At 43.3% G+C, this 22,287-nt stretch overlaps 2 protein-coding genes across 4 annotated transcripts in view; one reads left to right on the top strand and one right to left on the bottom strand.

The window, feature by feature from the left end:
• Positions 1–22,287, top strand: part of NPRL3 (NPR3 like, GATOR1 complex subunit) — a 249,808-nt gene that overhangs the window by 24,660 nt on the left and 202,861 nt on the right. The window contains exon 5 of one of the 3 annotated variants that reach the window (XM_089691772.1): positions 2,914–2,985. The exons of the other annotated variants lie outside the window; for them this stretch is intronic. Within the exon in view, the coding sequence (XP_089547898.1) occupies positions 2,936–2,985 (50 nt within the window). The 5' untranslated portion in view covers positions 2,914–2,935. The remainder of the gene's footprint in view (positions 1–2,913; positions 2,986–22,287) is intronic. 3 annotated transcript variants of the gene reach the window in all.
• LOC149472165 (hemoglobin subunit alpha-3-like) lies at positions 2,900–6,753 on the bottom strand. The gene is made up of 3 exons (XM_089691865.1): positions 6,659–6,753; positions 4,135–4,339; positions 2,900–3,028 (listed from the first exon to the last, which is right to left on the bottom strand). The coding sequence occupies exons 1-3, from the start codon at positions 6,751–6,753 to the stop codon at positions 2,900–2,902; spliced, it is 429 nt and encodes a 142-aa protein (XP_089547991.1).

Below are 22,287 nucleotides of genomic sequence, written 5' to 3'. Positions count from 1 at the left end.
GAATCGCATTCCTGTTCAAATCGCATGATATTCTTTGTGGTGCAATTTGCATCCATTAGCGCAAATTGCACCGCAAAGTATCGTTAATTGGTATCAGTGAATACTTGAAAGTATCAGTACTCATACTCGCCGATAAAAAAACGGTATCGGTTTTTTTATTCCTCCTGATGACACCAAAAATGGGGCACTATTCCTCCCACTGACACCAACAATGGGCACTATTTTTCCCCGTGTCACCAACGCTGGTGCACTATTCATCTCCTTAATGCCAAAGATACACTGTTTTCTCCCACTGATGCCAGGACAATTTCTACACAGTCTGGCACCCCTAAAGTCAGTAAACTGGCTCTTTGTTAAGAAGGTTTGGAGATCCCTGTTCTATACAGTAGTATACAAGGCCAGGTTACCGGAGAGGCAGCCAGGTCATTCGCATGATACTTACCCTGCAGCTCATTGTATGTGCAGGGTTATGGCCAGTATTTCAGCCTGTAGATATTTTTTTTACTTACTATCACTCTTTACCTTATGCCTGATTTGGTTTGTTATGGTACTAGATTCAAAAATAGTCAATACATATCTTTTATATGACCTTAACAACAGAACATTCTGTAACAAGTCAATATTAACAGCTTTACTCTGCACGCTCTTTGCTGCATTTAAGTCAATATAAATGTTTATTCTGTTACTGCTATAGGCTCCTTAAAGGGCAATTATGGCCAAAGCTCTTTTGGCCTTACTTCTGTGGGTCACAGGACAGCACTTAATTTTGCACTCCTGTGGACAATATTCAGCCGACAACAGGCCAAATCCTGCATTTGGCTGATGTCAGAGCTGATCCAGGCTCTGCAGGGATTCACCTAGCCAACAGGGATCCAACAATAATACTGGAATCCACCAAAATGTCTGACAGGAGGTTGGCTCAGCCTCTTAATGCACCCCTGAAAGCAGCTGTTCTCTCCCCGTCCAGAGTCTGGTGCTCCAGTGAGCACTGGAGGGACAGAGCACAGAATGACATTGCTCAGAGAGGACCCAAAAACTGAGTGATCAACGGTCTTTGATTGCTCGGTTCTCGGGCCAAAGCTGACAGGGGACAGCTGCAGCATCGGATCATTGTCTATCTACTTCTTCCTTTATTTTAACCTAGTGGTCCTGTCAGTAACACACTCCGTGTCCTAAGGTTACAATTTTTACTCACTGTACTGTGTATACGGAGAATCAGCATTGTAAACCTAGGAAAGGACTACAGAACAGCCCACCACCACACACACACACTTCTGCACAACATAGAGGAGGGATTTTCTTTAGTTCTCAGAGATGGCTGTGAACAATGTAATTGAGAAGAGTCCAGCACAGAGAGCACAGGAAGTTGCCAGTCAACATGATTTCTGGTAGAATAAATAGATATCTAATAGATATAACACAATGCTCTCAATGATATATTTAACAGAGAAAAGGGAGCCAATAAAATAGGGTTTACATACACTATAAAAAGCTAATTTATAAATAGGTGAATTGTGATTTTCACCAGTGATTGGGTGTAGTTTGATCTCTTTCTTGCATGCCAAATTTGTGAATTTAAAGATTACTTTGGTTTTGCTTATGTACAGGCAAACTTGTAATTTTCAGAATCCACCATTTCTGCCACAGTTAGGCATACTTTATGCAAAATCCCCCATATTATGAAAGGATATAGACAATGAAGGGGTAGATTTACTTAAGTAGTAGAGCGTATTCAATATTTACAAAGTTAATTTTTACTCAGCTAGGTGAATGAGGTGGAGCTAAGTGAAAATTCACTTTGCAAAAAACACCCAGATTATGAGCAAAGAAAATTGTAAAAATCGGATTTGTGCTTTGCACAGTGAACATGCTATATACCTTAAGTAAATAAACCTCCATGTGCCATTCTGAATTTTGTTTGTACTACCTGTTTAGGAAAGCTCTAAACATTTTATTTGAAAAAGTTGTCCACTTTCTCTACTTATCAGTTTATCACTACAAAAGAAAACCTTTTTTAATGGGTTTGCTTTTCTGAAAAATGCAATTTTTGCAAAGTACTGCAGTTTCAGTAAGTAATTTTTACCGTAGTACAGAAATTTCTATGTGCAGTTTGGCATTTTCAATGTACACCTTTTAAGCCCAATGAAATGCTCTGTATGTATTACTGCAATTCAGACAGGCTGGATAAAGTAATAAATATTATATTTGTTTAGCTTTTTTAATTCCTAAGTGCTGCAACAAGGGTTAAAATAACCACAGAGAGTTGGACCTCTGCTCTCGCACACAAGCAGAGGACTGGGTTTCCCAGCAGTTCAACATGGCGCCCTGTACACTGTTTAGAGAGTGCTGTTAATTGGAGTAATGTGCAGATGGGAGTATCAGACCACTAGAAGTTACAGAAGTAAAAGTGCAGAATGATTGGAGCCCTGTATATTTAATGGCATCAGCATGTTAGGTATTTGTGTTCTTTTTGATTAATAAAATTTGCACCAGCTTCTGATTAATGAGTCCTGGTCTTCCAATGAAAAGCAGTGTTGTGATGGGTATCTATGGTTATCTATAGTTGTCTATGGAGAGAGAAACTTTGAACACACTTCAGGCTTCTGCCCACTTGGCTATAAAAAAAATCTCTGATAGGAAAGCTCAGCAGCAGCTAGTATTTCACAGTGGGCCAAGTGTCTTTCATCTTATGAGTAATCAAAGCCGATCTGTAAAAACCATTCAAAACCTATAACCATTTTATTTTTATTGTAAAAAACTGTAAAAAGTGTGATATGGTGCTGTATATAAGAGTGCAAACAATTTATTCATTTTAATAACTTTATTTAACATTATGATCAGTGACCATTTCTTGCAAACCATTATTAATACAGTAAGAAACTGGAAGTGATCTATGAATTTATCTGTATTTAGAGGTCAGAACACCAGAGACAGTATGGATGAACTTGTCCCAAGCAGCATGGGCCGTGGTATCAAAGTCATTTGGTAAGTGAGAGGCCAGAACAACCAGGATACAGTGAGACAAAAGCTGTAAGACAAATATGTATTAGCCATTGTACGAAACTTCCTGGAATGTAAATATTATGAATGCTTTTTGAATCACAATGCTTTACTCATGTAATAAGGCAATTCTTTGATTTCAGTATGTGTGTGTATATATATATATATATATATATATATGTATATTGTGACAGTGCGGTGATCTGTCAAGAGGTTAAAAGGATATTATGTCACGCAGGATTCTCAGCAAGGCAGGAGGAAACCCTGTTTTCTGTTTTCTCAGTGCTTAGTAAAACTCTGTAGAGGATCTGAAGCCTGGAGATTTCATAGTGAGGGTGTGAGGAAATATCCACTCCTGGGACCATGTGTTAGGAATAGCCAGGACACTGATTATGCAGGTGGGTTCTGAGCTTTTTAGAGAGTCAAGACCAGGGTTCTGGGTTACAATTACCCAAGGAGTCCAATGGTTTTTGCACATAACAGTCTTGATCCTCCTCTTTGTCCCTTGCTATGGAAGGCTCAATTCCAAAACATGCTCTGTGTGTCTATTTCCGCTCTCTGGTTGTAACTGACAGCAGCAAGAGCCAATGGCTCCTGATGCTGCCTCTCTGGCCAGTAAGGAGAGAGAGACCCGAGAGAGCTGCTGCACTCATGCACATCGCTGGATTGAGATCGGGCCCAGGTAAGCATTGGGGGGGAGGCCTGGGTTTATGCTGCCTACAGAAGGTTTTTTACCTACAAAGTCTCTTAGCCATATAATAAACTCAAAGTGTTTCAAATTTTATGCATAGTTATGCTATTACTCCCTATACCAGATTTGTTTTAACTGCTGAAATAATTATTATGCCATATAAAATTATTCTAAGGCCAGCCACACATGAACCAGCCAAATTTTGGTTCATGTATCTGCAGATCGACTTCTGTAAAACCGCCCAGTCGGATTTTTGCAGCTCAATCAGCGCTGTCAGAAGGGAAGTCTCCCCTCTGTCAGAATACAATAGATCAGCAGGGAGGATTCCCCCATTCAATTTGAGTGTGTGGATTGGGGAATCAAGTCATTTTTTTGCATGTATGGGCTGCTAAAGAGTAATACATAAATTACTATTCTGAAACAACACAATGATTCTTAATTACCTCAAAGTTTCCTGGGTCCACTCTTAGATTGTAAGCATGTAGGTCACTAATTTTGGCCAAGGCATCCTCCAAGTTGTCCAGATGTTTTGCAGCCTCTCCAAGGGCACCCAGGACCTTGCCACCATGTCTACGTAGATCAGTAGATCCATGTCTCAAATCCAAGTGGTTGAAGTAGGTCTTGGTCTGAGGAAAGCTTAGAAATAGCCTGGAATCAAAAGTTAACATTTAGTTAAAGCAAGATATGTTTATATAAACAGATCTACTCAATTAAAGCATCCTTGTCATTATACAAAAATGCAGCAGCTAAACACATATGTTTCCCACAGCTGCTATTATTACTGGCAATAGTGATCTTTATTGGTAGTAGTGATAGATGACTTTAGCCATGCCTTTTAGTGACCAGTCATAGCCATAATCATTTATTATAAAGCTACTGAATGCAGGGCTACTTGTCAGATGGAAGACCTGCCAGTGCTGGGAAGTGCATCAAGGCATGCCTTATGTTTTGTGTGACAGGATGGTCATAAGTAATATGATGCACAGTGCAGGGGAAGCCAGCTCCCTCTTCCCAGCTGTTCCCAGTGTTTGTCCATCTGAGAAGCAGGTCTGCAATGTGGAGTATTGTAATTAATAATATGTTCAGTCACTCTAAGTATTAGCAGCAATCATAACACACTAGGCTTCAAATGGCAGCTTCTCAGCCCTAAGCCTGGGCCATAGCAACACATATACACATTTTTAGGACTAAAATAGTTAATGAGATTCTAAGATCATCTATTACATTATCTTCACATTTCCAGAAATGTTGTCCCAGATGGATATAATGGCAGCCTTCTCAGCAGCAGAGAAAGTCATTGTATTGGTGATTCATTAGTAAGCTAAAGGTTGAGCCAAACTCAAGGCACAGAGGAGGCTCAAGAGTGAGCAGGAAAGAGTGCCCCCATAGCATGCTGCTTGGGGGTGCTCAGCGGAGGGGGGCAGGAGTGCCAGTGGGGTACCCAAGAACAGGAGGTAGGGGGCTGCTCTCTGCAATACCATTGCACACAGCAGATAAGTATGTCATGTTATGTAAAAAGAAAAAAGAACCTTTAATATCACTTTAAGCGCCAAGGTGCCTTGGCCTAGAAATACCTATGGACATGACTAAGATAGTTACTATCCTAATGAGATTCTAAGATCATGTGTTACATTACCTTTCCAAAGCTTCGGCACCAAGAACATTCACATTTCCAGAAATTTTGTCCAAGGTGGACACAATGGCATTCTTCTCAGCATCAGAGAAAGTCACTGTAGTGGTGATTCATTAGTAATCTACAGACTGAGACAAACTCAAGGCACAGAGGTGGCTCTGGAGCGAGCAGGCAAGAGTGCCCTCATAGCAAGCTGTTTGCTGTGGGGGTGCTCAGTAGGGGAGGGGGCAGAAGTGCCAGCGGGGGATCCAAGAAGAGGAGGTAGGGGGCTGCTCTCTGCAAAACCACTGCGCACAGCAGATAAGTATTATTATTATTATACAGTATTTATAATGCGCCAACAGTTCGCTCAGCGCTGTACATTACAAAGGGGGACAGAACATGCGACAGTACAGTAACAATACAATGCAAAACACGAGGGGTTCGAGGGCCCTGCTCTTTCGAGCTTACAATCTAGGAGGGAGGGGATAGTGGTACAGGAGGAGATAGCTGTGGGGGATGGAGTGGTAGGAAGAGTGGAGGAGGTCGGCAAATTAGCAGGGAGTGGGGTAGGCTTCCCTGCAGAATGGGGTTTTAAGGGTGTGCCTAAAGGAGAGTAGAGTAGGTGATAGTCTGATGGGTTGGGGCAGGGAGTTCCAGAGGATGGGTGACACCCTGAGGAAATCCTGGAGGCGGGCATGGGAGGAGGAGACCAGGGAACTAGAGAGAAGGAGGTCTTGTGAGGAGCGGAGTGTGCGTGTTGGGTGGTACTTGGATATTAGGTCGGTGATGTAATTTGGGGCAGTATGGTGGACAGCTTTGTACGTCAGTGTTAGGATTTTGAATTTGATCCGTTGCGCAATCGGAAGCCAGTGAAGGGATTGGCAGAGGGGAGTGGCGGAAAAAGAGCTGTTGGTAAGGTGAATGAGTCTGGCTGCCGTATTCAGGATCGACTGAAGCGGGGATAGCCTGTGGCGAGACAGGCCAGTGAGGAGGGAGTTGCAGTAATCGAGTCATGATATGATGAGGGAGTGGATGAGCTGTTTAGTGGTTTCTGGGGTTAGGAACGTGCGGATTTTGGCGATGTTGCGGAAGTGGAGTCTGCATGAGTTTGTTAATGATTGGACTTGGGGCTGGAAGGATAGGTTGGAGTCCAGAATGACACCAAGTACTCTGGCCTGCGGGGCGGGTCTGATAGTGGCATTGTTGAACGTGTATGACATGTTATTTAAAAAAAAAACAAAAAAACTTTAATATCACATTAAGCTTCAAGGTGCCTGGGCCTAGAAATACCTATGGACATGACTAAAATAGTTACTATCCTAATGAGATTCTAGGATCGTGTGTTATATTACCTTTCCAAAGCTTTGGCACCAAGAGCATTCATTTTTCCAGACATTTTGTCCCAGATGGACACAATGGCATTCTTATCAGAATCAGAGAAAGTCATTGTATTGGTGATTCGTTAGTAAGGTAGAGATGGAGACTAACTAAACTTCTGCTCTTTGCAGCTTGACTAGTATTTTATAAAGGAAGGGTATGCACAATTTGGCATCTTTCCACCTCTATTGGTCATTTCCAAGTAACACCCAAACATATCTGCTGTGATTATCAGAAGCTGAAAAGTGCTGCCTTTGTACTATTATTGTACAGATCAGCTATAAAATAAATATGTCAGAAAGTGTTCTATAGAACATGTACTGTTTTTACAGTGCAAGTAAACATACTGTATATTTTATATTTAAAGAAAAAAATGGATCACATTTTTTTAATGGGGGGGGGGGGGCAGAAAAAGGTGTAGTGAGCAGATTACTAATTGTATTTAGTTAGATTGTCTGATGGTTAAAGTAGCTTTAAGTAGAATTTATGAAATTCAACAGCATAATTTCATGCTTTAATGGAATCATCATCATCATAAGGAGAGCTGTTTTCTAATTTAGCTAAGATTTTCTGACTTTTGGGTAATAAAACAGAATTATTATTTATATTTGCAGTTGATATCAGGGTCACATATCTGAGATAACACAAAAAGTTTTGAATAATAAAAATTATTTAAAAAAAAACAAACAATATTTTCTCATTTCTGTCATAAATAATATCCAAAAAAACTAAAATGTCATAAATTCAGGCCAAAATGTATTCTGCTACATGTTTTTGGTTAAAAAAATTCCCAATAAGTGTATATTGATTTCTTTGTGTAAAAGTTATAGCGTCTACAAATTATGGTATAGATAATGGAATTTACACAGCTTTTACTTTCTGACTGCCCATCACATTTCTTGAGGTGCTAAAATACCAGGAGTACAAACACCCCCAAATTACCCCTTTTCAGAAAGTAGACACCCTAAGCTATCTGCTTAGAGGCATATTGAGTCCATGAAAGATTTTTTTCCCCACAAGTTTCTGGAAAATGACAAAACAAAATATTTTTTTTTTCCACAAAGTTGTCATTTAAATGATATATTTCTTGCACAAGCCATGGGTATATGTGGAATTACACCCCAAAATACATTCTGCTACTTCTACTGAGTATGGGGATACCACATGTGTGAGACTTTTTGGGAGCCTACAATAAACAAGACTCTAAGTGTAATACCCCAAAGAAAAGTCAACCTTTCACCCCTGAAAGTGCAATTATCAAAACCTTTTCTACATAACCTGTATACAATATTAATCTTCCTGTAAGTGACCAACGTGAGTCCAAAGTGTCCACAACAAATATAGTCCAAAATGTCCACAGCAATTATTATTCAATCTTCTGGGAAAATCCAGGATACCTCAAAATTAAATAAAGAAACTGCATATAGTGCATTACCCTTAATCAAAAATATTTTTATACAAACCGCTCGTGAGAAAAAAAAAGACTTTTTAAATTATATATTGTGAATCAAAATACACAGCCCTCTGTGAAACTAAATAAACATTGAATACCACACTCAATACTTCAAATTATAAATGAAAAATCCGTGACCTTCCACTCGTGAAATAAATCCACAGCAAATTACACAACCTGTGATAATGTGCTCAATTTAGTGGTTCCACACTCTAGTAGGATTCAATACAATTACCCTCTCTCTGCTTAAAGCAGCAATGCAAGCATTCCAGGGTAATTATAGCTTCCTCCTTGCTGATATATCCACTTCAGTCTCCCCCGCTCCTCATAAGCCAGAAAGGACAAGTTCAGTGGAGTGTAAAAGGGTAACACATAGACTTTATTAAAATCTTACATCGAAATAGGAACCGTCCATCCTTCCAGTAGTTTACACAGCCAAATTCCAACAAAAAAGATGGCCGCGCCGCTCCTTCCGGTATTGCGTCTGATGTCACGACACTGACGCGTTTCGTCACTTCCGACTTCTTCTCAAGGGAACCTGACGTCTAGAATGCGGTTCCTCTTATCCTGTTCTAAATTACTGGGTGAGCCGGTGCTTCAGCCTCCGGTCTATGCCCGGTGACACCGGTCGGATCTTCATATTGCGGTCTGTATGTCTGTTCCCGGATGCGGTGGTGATGGTGGGCCCCTTTTGCACCAATTACTGCTTCAATGAGGCGTGGCATGGAAGCTATCAGCCTGTGGCACTGCTGAGGTGTTATGGAAGACCAGGATGCTTCAATAGCGGCCTTCAGCTCTTCTGCATTGTTCGGTCTCATGTCTCTCATCGTTCTCTTGGCAATGCCCCATAGATTCTCTATGGGGTTTAGGTCAGGTGAGTTTGCTGGCCAATCAAGCACAGTAATCCCACGGTCATTGAACCAGGTTTTGGTGCTTTTGGCAGTGTGGGCAGGTGCCAAGTCCTGCTGGAAAATGAAGTCAGCATTCTCATAAAGCTTGTCTGCGGAAAGAAGCATGAAGTGCTCCAAAATCTCCTGGTAGACGGTTGCATTGACCCTGGACTTAATGAACCACAGTGGACCAACACCAGCAGATGACATGGCTCCCCAAATCAACACAGACCATGGAAACTTCACACTGGACTTCAAGCATCTTGCAGTGTGTGCCTCTCCATTCTTCCTCCATACTCTGGGTCCTTGGTTTCCAAATGAAATGCAAAAGTTGCTCTCATCAGAAAAGAGGACTTTGGACCACTCAGCAACAGACCAGGTATGTTTTTCTTTAGCCCAGGTAAGACGCTTCTGATGTTGTTTGTTGTTCAGGAGTGGCTTGACAAGAGGAATACGACATTTGAAGCCCATGTCCAGGATCCATGTGTGTGTGGTGGCTCTTGATGCACTGACTCCAGCCTCACTCCACTCCTTGTGAAAGTCCCCAACACTTTTGAATGGCCTTTTCCTGACAATATGTCAGGAATGGACTCAGCACTGGTGGTGGGACTCACCTGCCGTGTGGGCTGCAGTACCAGAGCTGACCAGCGGGTGCTCTCAGCAGCCAGAAGCTCACTTCTGCAATCAGCCAAACCTGGGGCTGATTGCAGAAAGGTGTATTTAAGGCATGACCAGACCTGTGATCTGGGCCTTGGTGTATGTTTTCCCATGAGCCTCTGTACCTGGTATCCTGTGTTCCTGCTTCGTTGCTGACCCTGCTTGATCCTGACCTCTGCTGACCGTCTCCTGTTGAATCCCTGGCTTGCCTGACCATCCTTCTGCCTGATCCCCTGTACCACGCTGCCCGTGAGTTACTGAACCCGGCTTGTGACCCTGATGATTCTCTGCCTGCTCCTTTGGTACCTTGCTGCCCGCACATTGCTGACCTGGCCAGTCTGACCACGCTAACTACTCTGCCATCCATCCATCCTGCACGGATCCAGCCGTCCCTGCTCACACCTTCTGCCTCTTCACATCAGGCTTTCTACCTGCACATACCTCTGGCGGATCCCTCTACCACTAGCAGGTGTACTCAGGGGCCGCGACCTGGTTCCTGTCTGCTCCAAGTCCATCCCCACCATCAGGGGCCCTGGTGAATAGCAGACTGGGACTTAGACTCCGCGCCCTGGGGAATCCTGTCCTGAGGACCGCTAGAGGTACCATCAAACGGTCATTACAGAACCCTACAGCCGGCCTGACCGTTCCACCTCTCCAGCCCTGACTACGCCTGTATTCCTGCACCTCCTAAGATTAGTGGAAGGTTGGTTTGCTCACTGTGCGTTTATATATATATATATATATATATATATATCTGGGTGGCTAATAATAAACTGTATTATACTATACCTGAAACCTGCGTTTCCCTGTGTCAGTCCACACCTTTCTGGTCACTCCTAGATTCCTGACACAATCCTCTCCAGGCTGTGGTCATCCCTGCTGCTTGTGCACCTTTTTCTTCTACACTTTTCCCTTCCACATAACTTTCTATTAATGTGCTTTGATACAGCACTTTGGGAACATCCAACTTTTTTTGCAATTACCTTTTGGGGCTTTCCCTCCTTATGGAGGGTGTCAATGATGGTTTTCTGCACAACTTTCAGGTCAGCAGTCTTTCCCATGATTGTGATTGCTACTGAACCAGAAAAAGAGAGAACATTTAAAGGCTCAGGAACCCTTTGCAGGTGTTATGGCTTAATTAGCTGATTAGAGTGGGACACTTTGAGCCTAGAATATTGCACCTTTTCACAATATTCTAATTTTCTGAGATTGTGGATTTGGGGTTTTCATGAGCTGTAAGCCATAATCATCACAATTAGAGATGAGCGAATCGAACATGACAAAGTGGAATTCGTTCCGAAGATTTGTAAAAATTCGATTCGCGACGAATCCGAAGATTAGCAAACTTCGGATGCACGAATCGAATTTTCCCAAAAATGGCGGCGACATGTGTGGCGACGGAGCGGGGATCTCTGGGAAGGCGCGCAGACAAGGCGCGCTGACCCATAATGCATTCATTCATGACATGTGATCGCATTAGCCAATCAGCAGCCAGCCAGCCAGCACTGTGTAATGGTGGAGCTATAAATCGCGGCCATCTTAGAATTCTCCATTAGCCTCCGGTCATTCAAGAGAGACAGACCTGTGTGTATTAAGGGACAGAGTTAGGGCCACAGAGACTTTAGGGCCACAGAATCGTTACTCAGGGACACAGAATCGTTACTCAGGGACACAGAATCGTTACTCAGGGACACAGAATCGTTACTCAGGGACACAGAATTGTTACTCAGAGACACAGAATCGTTACTCAGGGACACAGAATTGTTACTCAGGGACACAGAATTGTTACCCAGGGACACAGAATCGTTACTCAGGGACACAGAAATGTTACTCAGGGACACAGAATCGTTACTCAGGGACACAGAATTGTTACTCAGGGACACAGAATCGTTACTCAGGGACACAGAATCGTTACTCAGGGACACAGAATCGTTACTTAGGGCCACAGCTATCAAAGAATCGAAAATTTAAAGTGACATACACCCTTTTTTTTTTTGGTGGCTGTCGTGCACAGTTGGTGCTGCAGTTTGCCGATTGTGCAAAATAAACTGACTTTCTGCTTCACAACCACTATTGTACGTTCAAAGAGTTAAATCCATTTACACGCCGGGTGGCGGTAATATTTTTTGGGTGATTAGTGCATTCCAGTGACACAAACGTACAGTTTCCAGCCAACGGCAAGCTGCAATTGACCGATTGTGTACAATAAACTGACTTTCTGCTTCACAACCACTATTGTACGTTCAAAGAGTTAGATCCATTTACACGCTGGGTGGCGGTAATATTTTTTGGGTGATTAGTGCATTCCAGTGACACAAACGTACAGTTTCCAGCCAACGGCAAGCTGCAATTGACCGATTGTGTACAATAAACTGACTTTCTGCTTCACAACCACTATTGTACGTTCAAAGAGTTAGATCCATTTACACGCCGGCTGGCGGTAATATTTTTTGGGTGATTAGTGCATTCCAGTGACATAAACGTACAGTTTCCAGCCAACGGCAAGCTGCAATTGACCGATTGTGCTAAATAAACTGACTTTCTGCTTCACAACCACTATTGTACGTTCAAAGAGTTAAATCCATTTACACGCCGGCTGGCGGTAATATTTTTTGGGTGATTAGTGCATTCCAGTGACAGAAACGTACAGTTTCCAGCCAACGGCAAGCTGCAATTGACCGATTGTGTACAATAAACTGACTTTCTGCTTCACAACCACTATTGTACGTTCAAAGAGTTAGATCCATTTACACGCCGGGTGGCGGTAATATTTTTTGGGTGATTAGTGCATTCCAGTGACATAAACGTACAGTTTCCAGCCAACGGCAAGCTGCAATTGACCGATTGTGCTAAATAAACTGACTTTCTGCTTCACAACCACTATTGTACGTTCAAAGAGTTAGATTCATTTACACGCCGGGTGGCGGTAATATTTTTTGGGTGATTAGTGCATTCCAGTGACATAAACGTACAGTTTCCAGCCAACGGCAAGCTGCAATTGACCGATTGTGTACAATAAACTGACTTTCTGCTTCACAACCACTATTGTACGTTCAAAGAGTTAAATCCATTTACACGCCGGCTGGCGGTAATATTTTTTGGGTGATTAGTGCATTCCAGTGACCTAAACGTACAGTTTCCAGCCAACGGCAAGCTGCAATTGACCGATTGTGTACAATAAACTGACTTTCTGCTTCACAACCACTATTGTACGTTCAAAGAGTTAGATCCATTTACACGCCGGCTGGCGGTAATATTTTTTGGGTGATTAGTGCATTCCAGTGACATAAACGTACAGTTTCCAGCCAACGGCAAGCTGCAATTGACCGATTGTGTACAATAAACTGACTTTCTGCTTCACAACCACTATTGTACGTTCAAAGAGTTAGATCCATTTACACGCCGGGTGGCGGTAATATTTTTTGGGTGATTAGTGCATTCCAGTGACATAAACGTACAGTTTCCAGCCAACGGCAAGCTGCAATTGACCGATTGTGCTAAATAAACTGACTTTCTGCTTCACAACCACTATTGTACGTTGAAAGAGTTAGATCCATTTACACGCCGGGTGGCAGTAATATTTTTTGGGTGATTAGTGCATTCCAGTGACATAAACGTACAGTTTCCAGCCAACGGCAAGCTGCAATTGACCGATTGTGTACAATAAACTGACTTTCTGCTTCACAACCACTATTGTACGTTCAAAGAGTTAAATCCATTTACACGCCGGCTGGCGGTAATATTTTTTGGGTGATTAGTGCATTCCAGTGACCTAAACGTACAGTTTCCAGCCAACGGCAAGCTGCAATTGACCGATTGTGTACAATAAACTGACTTTCTGCTTCACAACCACTATTGTACGTTCAAAGAGTTAGATCCATTTACACGCCGGCTGGCGGTAATATTTTTTGGGTGATTAGTGCATTCCAGTGACATAAACGTACAGTTTCCAGCCAACGGCAAGCTGCAATTGACCGATTGTGTACAATAAACTGACTTTCTGCTTCACAACCACTATTGTACGTTCAAAGAGTTAGATCCATTTACACGCCGGGTGGCGGTAATATTTTTTGGGTGATTAGTGCATTCCAGTGACATAAACGTACAGTTTCCAGCCAACGGCAAGCTGCAATTGACCGATTGTGCTAAATAAACTGACTTTCTGCTTCACAACCACTATTGTACGTTGAAAGAGTTAGATCCATTTACACGCCGGGTGGCGGTAATATTTTTTGGGTGATTAGTGCATTCCAGTGACATAAACGTACAGTTTACAGCCAACGGCAAGCTGCAATTGACCGATTGTGTACAATAAACTGACTTTCTGCTTCACAACCACTATTGTACGTTCAAAGAGTTAAATCCATTTACACGCCGGCTGGAGGTAATATTTTTTGGGTGATTAGTGCATTCCAGTGACCTAAACGTACAGTTTCCAGCCAACGGCAAGCTGCAATTGACCGATTGTGTACAATAAACTGACTTTCTGCTTCACAACCACTATTGTACGTTCAAAGAGTTAAATCCATATACACGCCGGGTGGCGGTAATATTTTTTGGGTGATTAGTGCATTCCAGTGACATAAACGTACAGTTTCCAGCCAACGGCAAGCTGCAATTGACCGATTGTGCTAAATAAACTGACTTTCTGCTTCACAACCACTATTGTACGTTCAAAGAGTTAAATCCATATACACGCCGGGTGGCAGTAATATTTTTTGGGTGATTAGTGCATTCCAGTGACATAAAGGTACAGTTTCCAGCCAACGGCAAGCTGCAATTGACCGATTGTGCTAAATAAACTGACTTTCTGCTTCACAACCACTATTGTACGTTCAAAGAGTTAAATCCGGTTTTATTTTTGGGGTGCTTATTGAATTAAAGAGTATGTCAGACAACACGCAGAGGAGTGGCAGAGGAGGCAATGTTTCAGGAGCGAGCAGACGTGGCAGCAGAGGAAGGGGTCGAGGCAGCACTAGTCACAGCCAGAGGCCAGTGCTCCCGGTGTCATCCAGCGGTCGTGTCTCCACCGACAACCCTGCTGTCATCGATTGGTTGACTCGGTCGTCTTCCTCTTCCCAGGTCACCTCTGACACCTACAGCCAACGGTCGGTGGGTACGTCAGACACAACCGTTAGTTGGCATGGCCCGGGAGCAAGCCCACTGAAATCACGTGTCCTCGACCTGCCCCTGTCCTTTGGTGTTCCCTCACCAAGCGAAGTATCGCATGCTGTGGGCTCAGCCCCACTGTACAGTGAGGAAGAGCTAACAGAGGGCGGTCAGGAACGGGGGGAGACATCCGCCTCTTCAGCAGCCAGGCGAAGAAGTACTGGCGAGGAGAGTGGCTCGGTAGCCGGTCTAGAGACAGGTCTGTCTCCTGACCCACACGCAGCCGAGGGGGCTAGTAGTGACGCGGAGACCCTAATTGATGATGATGAGGCTGATCGCACTTGGCAGCCTCGTCGTCATCAGGCTATTGCTTCCGCATCATCAGGAGAAGAGGGTGCCAGCTTGGCAGCGAGCAAAACAGTCGGTGGGTTGCCCAGGAGGCAGCAGGGTCGCAGCAGTGTCAGTGGAGCCAAACGGCCACGGAGTAGAGCACCAGCTCCACTGCAGCCTACCACCACGGCCAGTAGTGGTGCCGGTGTGCACGGAGGAAGTAGCAGTCAGCCAGTGAGGAGTAGCGGGGGCAAAGTTTCCTACTCGGCGGTGTGGCAATTTTTCGTCAAGCCGCCCGAGGAAGTAAACGTAGCCGTATGTCGACTATGTGGCCAGAAAGTCAAGCGTGGCCAGGGGGCCCATGTTGGGACTACAGCGTTGCGTCAGCATATGCAGCGTCGCCATTCAGTGGCCTGGGAAAACCGTGATAAAGATACGGCGGTTCTGCCTGCCCCAGCCCCCGCTCCATCACCCGCTCCGTTACTTGCTCCGTCACCCGACGTCAATCGCCCTCTATCAGCCAGTCAAGGCTCCAACACCTCTGCTGAGGGGAGTTGTCGCTCGTTGGCATCTTCCGCTTGTTCAGATGCTCCTTCTCCTGCTACTCCTCTTCACGGATTCCGTCAGCAGTCTTTCTTGGAATCCGTTTCCAAGAGACAACAGTTTGCGAGCACGCACCCGACGGTGCAGAAGCTGAACGTCCTCCTGTCCTAGTTGCTGGTGCTGCAGTCCCTCCCTTTTCAAGTGGTGGACTCAGCACCTTTCCGAGAAATGATGGCTTGTGCCGAGCCGCGGTGGAGAGTGCCAAGCCGGCATTTCTTCGCCAAAAAGGCAGTGCCAGCCCTGCATTCACATGTAGAAGAGATGGTGGGCCAGTCTTTGAGCATGTCGGTCTCTGCCAAAGTGCACGGCAGCGCCGACGTGTGGAGCTGTAACTACGGTCAGGGACAGTACATGTCATTTACGGCCCACTGGGTGAACGTGGTGCCGGCACAGCCGCACCAGCAACTTGGACAGGTCACGCCGCTTTTGCCTCCACGTTTGCACGTCCTTGGTCCAGCAAAGATGTCCGCCTCTACCACCTCTTCTTCCGCCGTGTCCTCAGCCGCCACCCCCGTGCCAAGTCCCATTACCCGACCGGCATATCACATGTGCAGGGCGCAACGGTGTCACGCTGTGCTGCACCTGGTATGCCTTGGCGAACGTAGTCACACAGGGGAGGAACTTCTGAGTGTAATGAACAGAGAAATCGACAGATGGCTGTCTCCGCGCAAACTGAAAATCGGAACCATGTTGACCGACAACGGAAAGAACATGGTGTCTGCTCTGCGTCAAGGAAGGTTGTGCCATGCGCCATGCATGGCTCACGTGTTCAATCTGGTTGTCAAGCGGTTCCTAAAATCCACCATCCCACACTGCAAGACATCCTTAAAATGTCACGTAAACTTTGCATGCATTTCAGCCATTCCTACACCGCAAAGCACACCCTCCTTGAGCTGCAGCGGCAGAACGGAATTCCACAGCATCGCCTGATCTGCGACGTTGCAACAAGGTGGAATTCAACCCTACATATGTTAGACCGCCTTTACGAACAGCGAAAGGCCATCACCGATTTCCTGATGTTACAAGCGGATAAAGGTACTCCCCTGTGTAACTTAGATGTCAGCCATTGGCAGCTCATGCGTGACACCTGCCGCTTGCTCAGGCCCTTTGAGGAGGCCACGCTATTCGTGAGTCGGCAGGACTATGGGATGAACGACGTCATTCCTCTGTTGCACGTCCTGGAACAAATGCTGTTAACAATGGCTGGTCAGGGTGCGGTAGACGTGGCGCACAGATCTCAACGCCACATGACCCCTGTGGGGGCAGGACAGGAAGAAGAGGAGGAGGTAGAGGAGGACATTGGTGCTCAGGAATTATTGAGTGAAATGGGTGGTTTTTCCACTCAGCGGACAGGAGTGGAGGAGCAGGAGCATCTGGTAGAGGAGGAGGAGGAGACAGAGGACCCAGACGCACCGTGGCAGTATGCTGTGGAGATGGAGGCAGGGAGTCCCTCGCATTCCTTGGCACAAATGGCCCATAGCATGCTCGGTTGCTTGCGTAGCGACAGCCGAATAATAACCATCATACAGAGGGATGACTTTTGGCTGTCCACCTTGTTGGACCCTCGCTACCGTTCAAAAATGGTGGCCTTTTTCACACCTGCTGAGAGGGAGGCCAAAATAAAGTACTATAAAAACCACCTATGTAGTCAGTTGGTCTCTGCCTTTCTGCGCCAACGTCCATCCTCAGACACTGTGGGCCCTGTGCGCTCGCGTTCCGCTGCCATGGCAGCAGGGGAGGGGTGGGGTGGTAGGAGCAGTGGCAGCTCCACCAGCAGCGGCTGCCTCAGTCTGCAGTCGATGATGAGTAGCTTTCTTCACCAGCGCAGTGAGGAAACTACTAACCAGCCGCAGCAGCAGCAGCATCAGGTGGACCTGGAGCAGGACCTCAAACAACAGGCTTGGGCCTACTTGGACAGCACCCTGCCAACCGAGGTAGACAATCCCCTTGACTACTGGGCAATGAAACTTGACCTTTGGCCCCAACTAGCTGAATTTGCCCTTGAAAGGCTGTCATGCCCGGCCAGTAGCGTGGCATCGGAGCGCGTGTTTAGTGCGGCAGGAGGTATTGTAACTCGACTGTCCACCCAAAGTGTGGAGAGACTCACGTTTGTGAAAATGAATCAGGCGTGGATTAGTCTGGATTTCAAACCACCAGTTCCTGACACAACTGACTAAATCCGCCATGAATCATGCCCCAAACATGTTATTATTTTTAACATAGGCCTCTGTATGGCCTTCAATTTAAGCTGCTTACGCTTCGCCACTCTGCCATGGGCCCCTGTACCGCCTCCTCTTGCTGCTGCCAGGTCCAGAGTGTGTCATGGGTCCCTGTACGGCCTCCCATTGCTGCTGTCTCCATCGCCACACTCTGCCATGTGCCACTTTCAGGTCTCCTCACACTGCTGGTGGGTTCCATTTTGTCATAGGGTGCTGTATGGCCTCCCATTGCTGCTGCCAGGCCCGTAATCTGCCATGGGCCCCCGTACCGACTCCTCATGTTGCTGCCAGGCCCGTAATCTGTCATGGGCCCCTGCACCGCCTCCTCATGCTGCTGCCAGGTCCAGAGTGTGTCATGGGTCCCTGTACGGCCTCCCATTGCTGCTGTCTCCATCGCCACACTCTGCCATGTGCCACTTTCAGGTCTCTTCACACTGCTGGTGGGTTCCATTTTGTCATAGGGTGCTGTATGGCCTCCCATTGCTGCTGCCTCCACCGCCACACTGTGGCTCCACACTCTGGTTTTGGCACCGTGACTGCCCAAATGAGTGAAGTGTGCAGTGATTCTAAGATCGACGGCACTCATCTGCATGTCATACTGACTGACAGTATTATTTCTCTTCCCCAGCAGACTCCAAGGGCATTTAAATTAAAGGTACAGTGTTCTGCACTAACATAAAGGCTCTCTGAAGCCTAGAAACACCCTTTTTATAAGTTAAATTTGCAGCGAATATATTCGGCTCGAATCGAATTTATTCCGCGAATTCGGCGAATCAGCCGAATCGAATTTTTGAATAATTCGCTCATCTCTAATCACAATTATGACAAATCACGGCTTGAACTATCTTGCTTTGCATGTAATGAGTCTATCTCATATATTAGTTTCACCTTTTAAGTTGCATTACTGAAATAAATGAACTTTTGCACGATATTCAAATTTTTCGAGTTTCACCTGTATAAGGGTTCTGGCCAGGAAACACTATTTTAAGCAATAGTATAGATTTACAAAAGACTGAAGTTGTCAAACAAATCTTATTACTTTGAATGCAAAGCAAGCAGAAACTTACTGCAGAAAGGAGTGGCGTAGAGTAGACAAAGCGTTTGACACAGTTCCCCACACATGGCTAATGTGTAAGGTAAAGTCTACAGGCTTGGAAAAATCCATATGTAAATGGGTAGAAAACTGGCTAAAAGATCGTATTCAGAGAGTAGTGGTTAATGATTCATACTCTGAATGGTCTGAAATTGTTAGTGATGTACCCCAGGGTTCAATGTTGGGACCTTTACTTTTTAATAGACGTGTAGAATGACAAATTTAGTTTAATTTCAGATCAGTGCGTTAAGTTACTAATTTCATTACTTTACATTTGTAATGAAATTAGTTTAGTTTAATTGTTTTTGAAGGGCTTAAAATATTACAATGAATTTGAAGTGTTTGAATCGAAAATATCAAATCAATCTGAATTAATTGGGAAGAATAGGTGGTTCTATTCTATTTCTATTCTATTTTATTCTTATCTATTCTATTTTTCTATTCTATTCTTTTATAGTCTATTATGTGCTTTTCCTTTATTTTCTATTTTATTCTATTTTATTTTCTATCCTATTCTTTTCTATTCTATTCTCGTCTATTTTATTCTATTCTATTCTTTTGAAATTTGAATTTCAGAAGATGGCTATATTCTTTATATTCTGTTCTATTTTATTCAAATTTCGAAAAAGACGCTATATTTTTTCTATTTTAATCTATTCTATTTTAAACTATTTGTTTTCTGTTCTTTTCTATTAAATTCTATTATTTTCTATTATATTCTTTTATTTTCTATTCTTTTCTATTATATCCTGTTCTTTTATATTATATTATATTGTCTTCTATTATTTTCTATTCTGTTCTTTTCTTTTCCTTTCTATTCTGTTCTACCCTGTTCTTTTTGAAATGCAAATTTTGGATGGCTATATTTTTTCTATTTTATTCTTTTCTATTCAAAATTGGAATTTAGAAATTAAAATTTTAAAAGATGGCTATATTCTTTCTATTTTATTCAAATATATCTATTCTATTTTTTTTATATTCTGTTCTATTCTATTCTATTATAGTTTATTTTCTATTCAGTTCTATTTTATTCTATTATTTTCTTTTCTTTTTTCTTTTCTTATCTTTTCCTTTATTTTCTATTCTATTCTGTTTTATTCTATTCTATTATTTTTGAAATTCAAATTTATATATTTTAACACTAATACACACAGTCTTTGAAGGAAATCTGCAAAAGTAGGCAACGTGTTTATATTTTGAATGTGTTTTCGAATTAGATTTAGTTTTCTAATTTGTTTGAATTTGATTTGAATTCAGACAGTTCGCTATTTAGTTTAGTTATTCTGGATTTGTTTAAATTCATTACCACTGTAATTCGGATACATCTGAATCTCTGAATAATGAAAATTTTGCTTGATTTTTGATTTAGAACAAAACAAACCGCACTTGTCTACTTTTTCACCTGTTTACAAATGATATAGAGATTGCAAATAAAAGTACAATTAGTGTTTACAGATGACCCCAAGCTAGGCAGTGGAACAATATCCTTACAGAATGTTCTCAACTTACAAGCAGACCTCAATGCACCGTTTAATTGGGCAACTAATTGGCAAAAAGAGGTTTAACCACTTTCTTACCACGCTACAGCCAAAAGATGGCTACAACGCAGCTTTGTTGTTCCAGGAGGGCATCCATGGAACCACGTCCCCCACACGCTGTGGCATGCTCTTGGTGCACTCTGTGATCACTGTGTCTGGTGTGCTCTGTGATCCCTGTGATACCCGCTGCAAAAAACACAGGTCTCTCTCCTCCCAGCAATAACATGCTGCTGTGTATGCACAGCAGAGAAACACACAGCAGCATGTGTCCCTAGTAAAACACACACACCGCACACACAGAAAAACAGCACACAGCACAGTTAACCTTTTGATCGCCCCAGATGTTAACCCCTTCCTGCCCAGCGTCATTAGTATAGTGTCAGTGCTTTTTACTAGCACTGGTCACTGTATTGGTGTCATTGGAATGTCAGTGGCAGTTAGTCAGTTCCCACCCAGGGTCAGAATGCCTGCCGCAGTGCCGCTATAAGTCGCTGATCGCCACCGTTACTAGTATTTAAAAAAAAAAATTCCAGTATATATACTGCCATTATAACTTTCACGTAAACCAATTAGTTGACACGTATTGGGATTTTTTTTAGCAAAGACATGTCGCAGAATACATTTTGGCCTAAATTTATGACAAAATTTGATTTTTTAAATATTTTTGACTGGATGTTTTATAGCAAAAAGTCAAAAATATTGTTTGTTTTTTTCAAAATTGTTGATCTTTTTTTGTTTATAGCGCAAAAAATAAAAAACGCACAGGTGATCAAATACCACAGAAAGAAAGCTCTGTTTGTGAAAAATAAAGGACATATGTTTAATTTATGTAGAGCATTGTGTGATCGTGCAATTGTCAGTTACAGTGCCGTACCGCAAAAAATGCCCTGGTCAGGAAGGGGGGTAAATCCTCTGGAGGGCAAGTGGTTAAAGACTCTATAGAGAAAATACTGTACTAATATAATGTACCCAAAAACAATGTACAGTACATAAACCATAGACCTCAGGTTCACATTACAGTTTGTCTTTTAAAAGCTCATCTTCTTTAAGCTGTTAGTTTGTAAAAAACTTTTGTGCAACCTACGTAAATGTAGTGTATAGTAATGATAATCATCTCCATCTAGTGGCACACTACTTAGTTCAATGTTAGTCCACTAGAGCATGTGCATGAAAAACCTCCAGAAACTTGCAAGCGAGCCCCAAGGTTTCGATAGCCTAGAGGCCTACACACAGTTTAGTCAGGTACTGCCAGTCATTGGGTGTATTTTGTTCTCTTCATAGAGTACAAATATAGACAGCAATGGGATTGATTTACTAAAGTAGTAGGGCATAGTCAACATCTTTACCTAGCTAAGCAAATGAGGTGAAGCGAATTGAAAATTCACATTGCAAGGAATACTCAATCATGAGCAAGGAAAATATAAAAATCATGATTTTTGCTTGCACATTATTGAATGATTGACGTAACTGCACCTTCCCTTTGCAAAGTGAATATGCTCTGTACCTTATATCGTATTTGTCAAAATGTACATTTATTAATAAATTCATTCCTATATTAAATCTCAATTATTTCTAGCAAATTCCTATTAATCTGAATGACCTTGAAGTTTATAAACTTACTATGTGACGTTCCCAACACACTTCCTTGAATTCATGACATGTATTCATTATATGACAGGCAATACTATGTCACACATTTCACAGAGCCTGCC

This window comes from Staurois parvus, unplaced genomic scaffold (assembly GCF_062004578.1).
Source record: "Staurois parvus isolate SC_StPar_1 unplaced genomic scaffold, SC_StPar_1.0 ptg000022l, whole genome shotgun sequence".
NCBI classification, from domain to species: domain Eukaryota; kingdom Metazoa; phylum Chordata; class Amphibia; order Anura; family Ranidae; genus Staurois; species Staurois parvus.
The sequence above is the reverse complement of the archived record's forward strand: the minus strand, read 5'-3'. Positions and strand labels throughout refer to the sequence as shown.

What these genes read in the sequence shown, in the direction of transcription:
- LOC149472165 (XM_089691865.1), bottom strand. Translation starts at nt 6,753, where the DNA reads ATGACTTTCTCTGATTCTGATAAGAATGCCATTGTGTCCATCTGGGAC. An exon ending in GGTGCCAAAGCTTTGGAAAG is followed by an intron (nt 4,340 to 6,658) that starts GTAATATAACAC and finishes TTTTGATTCCAG; the next exon opens with GCTATTTCTAAGCTTTCCTC. An exon ending in TGGACCCAGGAAACTTTGAG is followed by an intron (nt 3,029 to 4,134) that starts GTAATTAAGAAT and finishes TTTGTCTTACAG; the next exon opens with CTTTTGTCTCACTGTATCCT.